The sequence below is a fragment of the Pseudopodoces humilis genome, chromosome 15 (assembly GCF_049639895.1).
Source record: "Pseudopodoces humilis isolate 2021_Gansu_Grassland_sample_001 chromosome 15, ASM4963989v1, whole genome shotgun sequence".
In the NCBI taxonomy this organism is placed as follows: Eukaryota; Metazoa; Chordata; class Aves; order Passeriformes; family Paridae; genus Pseudopodoces; species Pseudopodoces humilis.
Window position 1 is genome coordinate 19,059,570 of NC_142214.1, and position 12,823 is coordinate 19,072,392.

Below are 12,823 nucleotides of genomic sequence, written 5' to 3' on the forward strand. Positions count from 1 at the left end.
TCTGCTGGTGGGAAGGAAAGATGAAGCAAATCTACTGCAGCTCCTGAGCTGCTTTTTCTCTTCCATTCATTCCAAACACTGATTCCTCCAGGGAGGAAGGGAAGGAGCGATCTCCTGATTTACAGAAGAGCAGAGGCACAAAGGCAGGAAAAGCCTGTGCTGCAGGGAGGAATGCAAGGCTAAAACTCACTGGAATCCTGAGGGGGCACCTGCAAACTTCAGTGTGAGGCCTGGAGTGAAGCACCCACCCTGAGCAGTGCAGGGAGCAGGGCTGGCATCACATCAGCCTCATCCTCCCAGGGATTCTGGTGTTCCTCCATCCCAGCCTGCTGCAGCCCCAGTGCTGCCCTGGGTGTTTGGCAAAGAGCAGGGGACAAAGCTGAGTCCCTCAAACCTCACCTGAGCTCCCTGCTGGTGCCAGCAGCCCCCACCCAGCAGAGCCAAACCCCACAGACTTGGCCTGCTCCCCTCTGTCCCCAGTGCTCCCAGTCCAGAGCATCCCTCAGTGCTCCAGCACATCTGCCCAAACATTTCCACACCAGGCCTCTGCCTCTCTCTCCAAGAAGTGTTTGCACAAAGCTCTCAGGCACGGGGTGGGAATTGTTGGGGTGGGAATTGTGTGGGGACAGGAGCTGGACTGGATGATCTTTGTGGTCCCTTCTAACTCAGGATATTCTGGGATTCTGGGATTCTGTGACTCTGTGATTCTATGATTCTATAATTCTGTGATTCTGTGATTCTATAATTCTGTGATTCTGTGACTTTGTGATTCTCTGGTTCTGTGATTCTGTGATTCTATAATTCTGTGATTCTATAATTCTGTGTTTCTCTGATTCTATAATTCTGTGGCTCTGTGACTTTGTGATTCTATGATTCTATAATTCTGTGATTCTATAATTCTGTGATTCTGTGACTTTGTGATTCTCTGGTTCTGTGATTCTGTAACTCTGTGATTCTGTGACTCTGTGATTCTATGGTTCTATAATTCTGTGATTCTGTAATTGATTCTGTGGTTCTGTGATTGATTCTGTGGTTCTGTGACTCTGTGGTTCTATGATCCTATAATTCTGTGTTTCTGTGACTTTGTGATTCTTTGGTTCTGTGATTCTATAATTCTGTGTTTCTCTGATTCTATAATTCTGTGATTCTGTGACTTTGTGATTCTCTGGTTCTGTGACTCTATAATTCTGTGTTTCTGTGATTCTGTGACTCTGTGGTTCAGAGGGGCTGCCTGTCACCCAGAATGTCTAACAAGGCAGCAGTTCAGGGCAGAGGAAGACATCAAACCAATTGATGCCTGAATTCGTGCTCCTGAGAGTGCAGAGGAAATGCAGCCCAAATGAGCTGTACAAGCACAGAAAGTTAATGTATGCTCATTTGTATATCTGCCCATTGTCCAGGGGAACTCTCTGTTTCCTCTGGGGATCAATAATGAATAGACCTATAAGGGAATGTTGTGGTGGCAGCAATTTCTCTTTTCCTACCATTTAACTCAGAACAATATGGAACCAGAACAACAAGGCAGCCTTTCAAAGGCTGCCAGTACAATGCACCCTATAGGACATCAACCATTAAACTGAAGAGCACCAGGGGGCCCTTTGCCCTGTGGATGCTGAGAATTCCTCCCAGTTTCCTTCATCCTGAGAATTCCTTTATCATCTCCACTGCAGAAGATCAGAGTTGGAGATACTCTCCTCACATCCCACCACACCCAAGTGTCACTACCCAGCTTTCACTACCAGCAGATGGCAAGAACTGAGATAAGCAAAAGAATTTAAAACAGGAAAGATGACTGAATTGGGCTACTCTGGGCTCTCCTCTCTTTAAGTCTGGCTAGTTTAGCTCTAAATTGAAGATTTCTAGTGGCACCAGATGTATTGGTGAGCCTGTGAATTAAAACAGCCCCAAAAAAGGTTTTGCAAGGCTTTAGCTTGGTGGTTGATTGAGGGGAAGTGTTTATCCTGAACCACACCAGTGATGGCATCAACAGTACATCAATATTATCTATCCCTGCTATTCCAGGGATGCAAAATGAGTTTTCACTCTGTCAGAAATGCCCAGAACCTGTAACAGCAATCCCAGAGTCACTGGACAAAGGCTTTGGTGTTTCCCTCATACAGAAACACCAGTGCTGGAGCCTGGATTAAAGATTACACTTGGCACAGGTGGGCAGAGAGGGAGAAGCTCAAAGTTGCCCTGCTCAGTGCCAGAGCACAAGTCCAGGTAGTATTTCAAAGCCTACATTAATTTAAAAGTACAAAGATATTGAACAGTGGAAGGGCAAATGGCCTTGAACAGCGGCTGTGCCAACAATCCTCCATGGAAATCAAAATCAGCTCAGCTTTGGCTTTTCCACTAATCTCACTCTGAGCACAGAATTTTCATCTCTACTGCCCTGATTTTCTTCTGAGTGCTGGACAGATCTGGCAAATGAAAAGTGCGATTTATACCCAGACAAAACTCCTTTCCTCTTCCTTCGTCCTTCTGCCAGAAACCCACCAGAAAGCCAAAGAGTCTGGCCTGGAGAAGGTTAAAACAAATTTGCCACATATTCCAGGATGGGAGAAGGAAAACCTTTCCCTAGGGAGCATCAGCCTGTGCTTGTAGACCTGTGGGATGTCGTGGTGGGTGTTTGGGGAGCCTGCCCTGGCTGATATTGTGCTCCAGCTCTGACATCCACACTGAACATTAGGAAATGAGGCTGGGAGTTTCTTTTTAATAGCAATCTAACCACCATAGTTATGCACAAAGTTCAAGAGAGAGAAACTCAGTAACCTTCAGAAGGTTTCATGACTTCATGACTTATCAGGTTAAATTAATAATGGCATTTCACCAAGTGGGTCTGAGTATTACTTTTCAATTACAAAGAAGACAGCATTTAAAAAGGGAAAATGGGTGATTTATACTAGAGATCAGAGCAGATAAAACAGATCAGGAGAATCCCATAGGAATAATAAGGAGACATCAGCCTTGTAAACAGTGACAGAATTCCTGATGGGAACTGTTTGGAGCTGGATGGGGGAGCCCTTGACAAGCCCTGCCTCCTGTTTTCCCCTTTCCTGAATTCCTGAATTCCCCTTCCCAGGGAGACCCTCCATCCCAGGAACTGTCCTGTGCTGGGTCTTTCATTGCACCCTGCACTTCTCCCATCAGAGCAGGGCTGATTCTGCCCAGACTGACCCAGAGAACTGAGCTCGTGTCTGTCTGACTGCCTGGGGAAGCCAGGAGAAAACGTGAACATGAAAACAGCACAGCCATTCCAAACCTGTACATTCATCCCTCTGCAGGCTTGGTTGATCTCCTTGCTGGTGGATCAGGGGATGAAATAACACCTGGCCTTGCCTTCCCAGAGACCCAGGGTGCCATTATCCTTGGAAAAGTCCCCACTGGGTGGGATGAGCTGGGAGAAACACCAAATGAGATGGGCCAAGAGCAGAGAGTCCCTCCCTGCCACACTCTGCTCCCTTCATGCTGATTTTAGGGATTTTAGGGATTAATCACTCTCCCTGGGAATTCCAAACCCTTTTGCTCTGTCCTTGCTCGACAGAAAATCTGCCCAGGCTAAAGGGAAGTTGTTTAAAGCACGGGAATCTCCAGGACTGAGCAGAGCAGGATCTGTGCAGCCAAAATAAATGTGAGGAAGAGCAGGAAGGGTTCTTGTGCTGCCTCACACAACTGGGGGCTGCTGCAGGCTCAGCCACACTCTGCCTTTCCTTCACCACTGGGAAAGAAGCAGGTGATTTTGCTTTCTCCCAGTGAAGCAAACCAGGAATTTCCAGCAAGATCAGCGAGATCTCCACCTTTATAAAACATGCAGTGAGGAAGCAGCTTTCAGTCTGCCTTTTTTCCCCTCAGATTCCACCTCAAAATGTGTAAACAGCCAGAAGAAAATAAATGTTCTCAGCCATACAATGGACAATTCAAAGACAGGCTATTGTCTTCAGCCAAGCACAGCCTTAAACCTGGGTGAGTGAGAGGCAAAGCTTGTCCCGAGTGCATAAATATGAAAATAACCCAGACATGATCCATTTGCAGAGAAAAAAATGTGGCGGGCCAAAAGGTTACCTGATTCTCTCTGCTTTACACCGTGTAATAGCTTAAATTGTGTTTTAAAGGTCCTCAGGCTGACATCATTGTTTACATTGACTTGAATCATCCTTTAATTGTAACAAACCCTTTCCAAGCAGCCGAGCTCGGGGCTGCTGTGTCATGCAGAGAGAGCTGACAGCACTGCCTTGCCTCATCCACATCCAGAAAGAGCTGGGAAAAGAGATTTTGCCTCAGAAAGAGGCTGGAAAGAGAGATTTTGCCTCAGAAAGAGGCTGGAAAGAGAGATTTTGCCTCAGAAAGAGGCTGGAAAGAGAGATTTTGCCTCAGAAAGAGGCTGGAAAGAGAGATTTTGCCTCAGAAAGAAGCTGGGAAAACAAATCTTGCCTCAGAAGAAGCTGGGAAGAGAGATTTTGCCTCAGAAAGAAGCTGGAAAGAGAGATTTTGCCTCAGAAAGGGGCTGGAAAGAGAGATCTTGCTTCAGAAAGAAGCGGGGAAAAGCATTTCTCCGCACACCTGTGCTCTGCATTATTATTTCTCCTGATACTCCTCATGGGTTAGGAAGCAGTGGAAGCTCCTGAAATCCTTTTCCTTATCTCTGTAAATCATCATTAACTGAGGAGTGGAGCAGCAGTGGGTGCCCTGCCCGAGGGGAGGGGATGTCCCAGGGACCCAGTGGGGCACCTGTGGGATTTGTTTTTCTGCAAGGAAAGGCTGAGAGAGTTTGAGTTTTGCAGCAGAAGCTCCCCAGAGCTTTACTTCCCTCCTTCCAGCATGTGTCCCCCTGCTCCAAAGGGCTCTGGGCAAGCTCTTCCAAGGCTTTTCCAGCTCCTGGAATCAGGATTGCCCACACCAAGGCCTTCCAAGTGCTGCTGTGTGGATGTGTGTGATGGCCCCTGCGGGAGCTGCTCCTGGCAGCTGGATCAGAGGGGAAAATCACATTTTACAGCTCTCAGGGGACACTCTGTAGGAGGTGTCTGCACATTAAAACGTCGACCCTTGCGCTATCCAGCCCAAAAACTGGGGAAATCCAGGCTCAGGAGCAGCTTTCAGGATGATCCCTGTTGCTCCAGAGAGCTGAAGCGAGCCCTGTTCAGTAGCTGGGAGGGAATTGAGGAGGAGATTCTGGGCAGCCCCACACTCACATCTCCACTGCAGCTTCTGGGGACTGGGAGGAAATTGCTTTAACTCCTAAACGAGTCTATCCAGGCCAGATTTGAGTTAATGAGCTCTGGGTGAGGAGCAAACAGGATGAGCACCTCAGAGCTCAGCTGTTTGTGTGTGTGTGGAGCATCCCTGTGAGCAATCCCATTTTCCTCAGGCTGGAGGGGAATGGGCAAAGCAGCCCCACACTGGTTGGGGCTTTTCCTGAGAGCTGACCCCGGTGTATCCGTGAGGAAGAATTCCAGGTGAGCAATTTCTGAGCTGTGGGCTCTAAGGAAGCAAACGTTTTGGCTGAGGTGCTTTAGATTGGTGGTGATTTTGTAAAAAATGGAACAGGTAATGACAGGGTCAGGCTTCCTTGACCCTCAAATCAAGAACAATCCCAGCAGGGCTGAAAACTCCCCTCTCCACTTCCTTGGCAATCACGTTCCCACAGCTCAGAAAAACACAGGAAGATCTAAGGAAACCTATGTGGAAACCAAGAAGACAAAGGCAAGTGACCTGAAAATAGAAGGCTGCTCCATATATTTCCTTTACATTCTGGGCCTCAGTTTGGGTTTTGGCTGAATTTTGAAACTTTGAGGGCCATGTGCTTTTGCCATTCCCTGCAGGGCACAGAGGAAAAGTGGCTTTTTCAGACCTGCATCCCTTGCAGGGTTAGATGAGGTTCTTCCCCTGCTGCTCAAAGACTCAGTGTTAAAACTTTCCTGCTTCGAGCCAGAACAAAAGCCCTGGTCACACACACCCCATATATGAGATGGGACCCCTCCTGCTTTTCCAGATACTGGGGAGACTTGCAAAAATTATTTCTTGTAAAAATTCAGCGCAGCAGGAACACGAAGAGCTGGCAGAAAAACAAGAGATTCAACTGCAGGTGTCAAGCAGTCCCACTTCGGTGTTTTTTTTAAAGAAATCTCTGCACCAGTTAGAATTATAAAGGCAAAATTAATTTTGGGACAGAGAAGAGAGACTGTGCAGACCCCTGGTGTGGAAGGGCTGGGAAATTCCTCTTGGCTTCTCCTAATGGAAAAATTCAAGGAATCCTGAGCCCTAAAGGAGAATTTAGGAGACATCCAGGAAAGGGGGGAGAGCAGGAGAGCAGTGTAGGATGTAGTGGGGACAAAAACTATGTGCTGCTAAGTCAGACTAATCCAAGGACTTGGGGATGAGGGTATTGGAGTGACTCATGGAGATGTCCATGGATTTACTCAGTCTCTATCATAAAACAGTTCCCAGATTGCTCCCTGTCCATCATAAAACAGCTCCCAGATTGCTCCCTGTCCATCAGAGTGCAAAGCTGAGTTCCACTGTTAGTAAGAGACTGGAAGAGAAGTCAACACTGGCTCAGGGCAGCAGCTGAGCTCCCTCCATGTGTGAATTCCCTGCTCCCATTCCCCCAGCCTTGAGAAATGTGTCCAGCACCCAGCAGGGAGGAATCTGCACAAAATGGGCACCCGTAGGTTTTGTTCATCACAGCCTCAGGAGATCAGCCTGATCCTGATCCTGATCCTGATCCTGATCCTGATCCTGATCCTGATCCTGATCCTGATCCTTCCCCACTGGAGGAAGCAGCTCCTGGATGAGCCTCTGAGGTCACAGCTGGTACAGAAACCTTCATTCCCATGATTTGTGCTGATCCTGCCTTGCTCCTGATGATTGCAAGCTCTGCTCCTGGAGTTCTGCTCCCTGGGGCAAGGCCTTCTGTTAAACACCATTTCCAGATAAAAAACCTGGACTGGCGGATTTTGGCAGCTTCTACTCTTTTCTCCGTGGCCTTAAAAAGAAAAATGAAAGCAGTGCCTAACGGGGATCTCAGTTCTCTGTTACACACATTTTATCCAGCTTTTTTTGGGCAGCCACTTGTCCTGGGGGCTGTGACTGAGGACAGGTGGATGAAGGAGGGGTGGGAATGTCCTGATGGGCACTCAGAGCCTTCGTGTCCTGTCAGTCACCAGAGCTGCTTTCTGAAGGAAAGCACTGGGGACACATTTTCCTGGCTGTTGTTTAGATACTCCAATATCCCTTAATTACTTCCACTCCTAATTCCCATTGCAGTGACATCAGGCTGGTTCAGAGGAAAAAAGAAAGGTGGATCAGAGGAAATACCAAAGTGAGCATGTGAAGCTCAGTGGGGCTGTGCTTCAGGGTCCTCCTCGTGCTCACTTTGAAAGTCCAGTGCTGCCTCCTGGAAATCTCCTGTGTAGCTTTAAAAAATGCAGGTGGCTTCTGCTGCCCTCCAAACTCTGCTGCAATAACTGAGAGCAGCTTCTTCCTGCTCCCTGCTCTTTTCCTGGTGACCTTTCCTGCACCACACCTTGCACTCTGGAAGGACCAGGTGTGTCCCATCCCTCAGTAGATATGGGACAGAGCAGGTTTTCACCTCCTCCAAACTGCACTGGGCACCTGGGAGACAAATCTCCAAAAAGCTCAGATGCCCTGGTCGTACCTGAGGAATCAGGTTGGGCTCAGACACCTTTTGCTGGTGTGCATAAACTTATTGCCAACATAAATATTCTGTACTCAGCCCAGTCTGAGATATTCACTCAAAGTGCAGTAGATTATCACTTTGTACAAATAATTTGTCACAAAATGAACAATCCAGGGAATGTGGGAAAGGCCAAGAATGACCCAAATGGACCCCGCTGCTCTTACTCAGAGCAGTCCAATGCTCACAGATAAATATTTTGTACAAGCTTTAAAGAAAATATTGCAAGTTCTTACAGCAGAAACCTTCAGCAAACCATCTGGTTTATTTTCTCGGTGTTCTTTTGGGTATGATGCTGTTTTTTAGAAGTTCAGGGAGTTTTCAGAAATACTTGACATTTTTTTCCTTGCCTTAAATGGCTGAATGGATATAAAGAGATTTCCAGTTGGTTTCGAATGTGGCAACTTCAGCAGGAGGCTCATATATCACCAGCCTAAAAAAGCCTTCTGCTTTTTATACCATTTTCCCACAGTAATGCAAATGTTTGGGAATAACACCAATTAGGACACACGATTTTTTGGGAAAACAACCCCTCAGTGCCTCTGCCTTGGCACAGCCACGCTCATCCTGCTGGACTCTGTGATCATCCCGGCTGGAAAACTGGGAGGAATCCGAGCTCCTGAAGCTTTTATCTACTTCATGGTTTAATTGAAATCTCTGTGTTAACCAGCTTCATTGCCCATCCAGTATATTCAATTTGTAGAAGACATTGCAAAATTAAACAACAACAACAAAAAAAAAATCAATTTCAAACCTGCTTTAATTTCAAAGCCATCAGGCAGGACCTAATTTTTATTCTTCAATCTTTAATAATTTCCAGTGTTACACCACTGAAATAGCTGAGTTTATTCCAATACCCAAAAAAGTGATTTGGATTGCTCAGATATTAAAAACCTCTCGGTGATCGTGTCAGCAGGTAAAAGATACTGAATTTTTCATGCACAATTTAATGTGTAAGAATTTCTCTGCAGATTGTTTTTCCAAGGGCTGATTATGAATCATAAAACCTGCAGAATCATAAAACCATGCCTAAAACCTGTGCCAGCTGTTGGCATCTGCACCATCATTACCACATCAGTATTTCCTAGCAGCAAGACCCCAACCAGTGTTCTGAGGAGCTGAGAAGAAGCTGAGCACTGAGCAAAAAGAAAGTGGAAATTTAATGGTACTCCTGGAACTAAACGAGGAAATTTAAAGATGTATTTAGAGTTGTATTTTAGAGTAAGGTGGGAAATCACTGGGATGATGTTTGTGTGGTCTCTTTCCCCCTGCTGAAAGCACCAAATAAGTCAGGAATTCTCCAGAGGAGACCTGGATAAATGCAATGGCCAGAATTTCATCAGTTCCATTGCTGGAGATGAACTTGGAGGGAAAAGTGGAGTCGATACCTCGGTACTGAGCAGCTCCCATGGTTGTAGGCCTTTCCTTCTCTCTGCATTGCAGATGGAATTGTTTGGATTGGAATCAGAGTCAGCCTCCTCGGCACAGCCCTGCCTAACTTTGGCCACAGAGAACCCAGGGAAGGTTTAACAACAGCTGAGGGATAAATCCAGGCTTTGGGAGGGTGAGCAGAGCTTCACTCAGCTCGGTGCTGGAGAGGAGCTTGGAGTCGGTGAGGAGTTAATTCCTCAGTAACACCATTCCTATCCCAAATCCTGACTTTCCTCTGCCTTCCAGCCCAATGAGGGCACCCAGAGGCTGTGCTGATGTTTTATCTCTGCCTAAAGATGAACCAAGCTCCTGACATCCACGGTGCTGCTCCCAGCCCCTCTCCAGGTGCTCCTGCCTCCCTCCCTCTGTCACAGGATGCAGAATTTTCCTTCTCTTGGTCTCCTCTGTGCCTGGCACTGATGGCAAAAGGAATCTGGACCAAATTCCAAGGTTATCAGGGCCGACAGGATTAGGAAAGGAAGCTGGTGAGTAAGGACCCGAGCAGCCCTGAAATGTGGGTAGCATCTCCAGCCAGGCTTTTCCCCTGGAGCCTCAGGAACACTTGGGCACGCCACGTTTCACCCCCACCTCCCAATCCCTTGTAATTATCCCTCTAATCCATGAAAGTCTGTGGTGATTTATGCCTTTGTGAAATCCACGCTGGATTTCAGGCAACTTTTCCAGACTTTTCAGAGGTTGGAGCTCCCAGAGCAGGCAGCTGGCTGCTGCTGCGCGTGTCAGCCGGCTGGAGCACATCTCGGGAATCCTGCCAGGGCTGCTCCAGGTGCTGCCCAAGGTGTGGGCCTGGCACAGGACACATTCCCAGGGGGTTCCTGAGGATTCCTGCTGCAGGGGCTCCTTGCCACCTGCCAGGTTTGCTGCTTCAGCTTTTCCTGGAAAAGCTGGACAAGCCCTTTGGAGCACAACCTCAGGCTTTGCTGTTTATTCTGCAGGTGACTGTGGGGAAGATGTGAAATTCCCTGGGGCTTGTGCCTACCGGTCAGTCCCTTTCTGCAGAAGGAATACATCAAATCCCTGAATGAATCCAAGAAAAATCAAGGGCAGTGATGCTCCACAGAGTTTCCAGAAGCTATCCTCTTAACTATGAAAAGATTATCATATGCTGAAGAACAACAGCCTCATGCTGTGCAATCCATCCACTACCCCAAAAAAAAATGAAAAAGGTCCTTTCTGTCAGAAGGAATTCCCCAATAAACAAGAGCCCATCTCCCTTACACAATTTGCAGCGTCATGAATGAATAGCTCAGTAATCCAGCAAAATCCTCATGCTTAATGAGATAATGAAAAGTCATACGGCAGATGGAAAAGCTCTCCCAAATCTCATTAACCTGCCTCTTGGCTTTTCTGATAGCAGCAAAAATTGGGAATAAATCTGAGGGGACAGGGAGTTTGCTGCAAAGGAAAATGAGTTTTGGAGAGCAGGGGATCTAACCCGGCACCTGGGCTGGGAAGGGGAGGGCAGAGAAGAAGCGCCACGTGAACAAAAATTGAAATATCAAAGAATCAGAATTGGAATAGCAAAGCCCGTGATGTCTGTGCCCACAGCTCCAGCATGAGCCCCAGGACAGCGGGATAGCCCAGGCTCCCTGACAGCTCCTCCTTTTAAAGCCTCAGCTCTGCCTCAAATCGAATCAAATACAACCAGAAACCCTCCCACACTGAGGGAAAAAAGCCACAAATTGGTGAACACTCACAAGTCGCTATTTTTAATCAAGCGGCCAAACCTCGACGGGAAACACCCATTAAAACCCGACCTTTATGCGCGACACCTTCAAGGAGAATTAGGTTGTTTTTTTTTCCCCTTGGAGGTGTGGCGACAGAGCGGTGACACCTGACAGGTGGGTGTCACTTCCCAAAAAGCAAAAAAAAAGTGGAAAAGAGCAAAAAAACCCCATGGGGGAGCGCTCTCCTGGGGCTCCCCGAGGGCCGGGGACACTCGGGGCGCGCTCGCCCCGGGGCCAGCGGGACACGGGCGGCTCTTACCGTGCAGCAGCAGCAGCCCCTGGAGGGCACAGACGGCCAGGAGGGCTCCGGGCCGGGGCAGCATCCCGGGGCCGGTCCTGGTGCGTGTTCCGAACCCTCTGGAGAAGTTTTCCTTCGCAGAGAGAAGTTCGGGAAAGCCGGAGCGGGGAGGGAGGGGAAGGACGAGGCGCGCAGTTCCCACTTGTTGATTCCAGTTAAATTGTTCTTTCCATTCACCGCTTCATCCTGGGGCTGCGGGTTGTGTTTGCTTTCCCTTCTTCCAGAGGTTCTTGGCTTTTTTTTTTCCTTTTTTTTTTCTTTCCTTCACCCCCTTTCCGCAATCCCCTTATTCCTTCTTTCCCCCCGTTTCTCCAGTCCCTGGGATTGGGGGGATTGAGAGTCTGGGGGGAGCCTGGCTGTGCCTCAGAAGCCTCCCCAGCCCTCCTGGCTGGCGCAGAGTCTCTCAAGGGATGAAAAAGCAAAGCGAAAACACCAGAAAAAGTTTGGCACAAAGTTTCCTCCCCTCGGCGAGCGGCTGCTGGCAGCAGCGCGGAGTTTGGGACAAAGCGGCCGAGCCAGGGATGGATTTCTCCAGGGAGGAGCAGGTGCCGAAGGGGATGGGCAGGAAAACCAAATCCAGCAGGATGGGGGGAGCTGCCCGAAGCCCACCTGGCTCTGCCCGAAGCCCACCTGGCTCTACCTGCCCGGGGGCACCTGGCCGGGGCGGGGCTGGGGCATGGCCGGAGCCCCGGCTCTGCTCTCGGCTGTCCCCCTCCCCTCCTGCCCTGCCTCTCGCAGGGAACTTCGGTGAGAGCCCGAGATTCTTTATAGGGACAGGAAAAAAAAAAAAAAAAGCAAAAGAAGGAGGAAGGAGAGACGTCACCAGCCGAGGCGAGGGGACTTCACTCTCTCTCTCTCTCCCTCTCCCTCCCTGTCATTTCACTGAGCTCCTGGATTTCCTCTCGCTGCTGCCTGCGATGGGGCAGAGAAGGGAATTCCAGCTGCTGGCCGGCATCAGGTGGCAACACCTTCCTGCAGGGACCCCGGGGAGGGGACAGCAGCTGAGGAACAGCTCTGTCCTGCAGGAGCCACTCTCTGTCCCCACTTTCCCCCGGGATTTGGCAGCCTGGGCTCTGTTCCTGCTGCTCCCGGAGTCCTGGGATGCTCACCCTCCCTGCTGTGCCTCCCTGGCTCTTGGGGCACGCAGAAACTGCCTTGTTTCTATCGGGGATCTCAGGGAATTCCAGTGATATCATTTATATTACACGGGTTAATAGAATTAATCTAAACAATAATTTACCTGAGATCCCTCAGGGGTTTCTCAGCTGGGCATTTTCTCCAGGGCCGCAGAGAGCCCCACCACACACCGAGCCTGTCCCTGTGCCTTTGCCCTTGCCATGCCAGGCAAGATTTCAGCAGGGATGGGCACTCCAGCCCCCTTTTCCCTCCACCCTGGCAATCCCAGCCCTGTCCTGGCTCGCAGCCTCACTCTGAAGGTCACAGCCCGGTGACAGGAGATGGCCCAGAGCACGTAAGGGACACTTCTGGAAGTGGAGCCAGCACTGAGGTGACCAGGAGGGAGCTCTTCTGTGCTATTGCAGTGCACAGATCAGGTATGTGGCTTTTCATGTAAAAACACTGATAATGAGAGAGTGGTGGAAGCTCCACAGCTTCCAATAATCCAAATAATCCAAATAATCCCGATAATCCAAA

General features: G+C 48.9%; 1 protein-coding gene across 2 annotated transcripts in view; it reads right to left on the bottom strand.

The window, feature by feature from the left end:
- The window catches only part of LOC102108458 (vascular endothelial growth factor receptor kdr-like), a 124,925-nt gene extending 113,008 nt beyond the window's left edge, over window positions 1-11,917 (bottom strand). Inside the window, exon 1 of one of the 2 annotated variants that reach the window (XM_014256468.2) lies at window positions 11,132-11,917. In XM_014256468.2, coding sequence (XP_014111943.2) covers window positions 11,132-11,195 — 64 coding nt within the window. In that variant the 5' untranslated portion in view covers window positions 11,196-11,917. The remainder of the gene's footprint in view (window positions 1-11,131) is intronic. The other variant, XM_005527505.3, reaches the window with a different exon arrangement.
- Window positions 11,918-12,823: the final 906 nt, after the last annotated feature.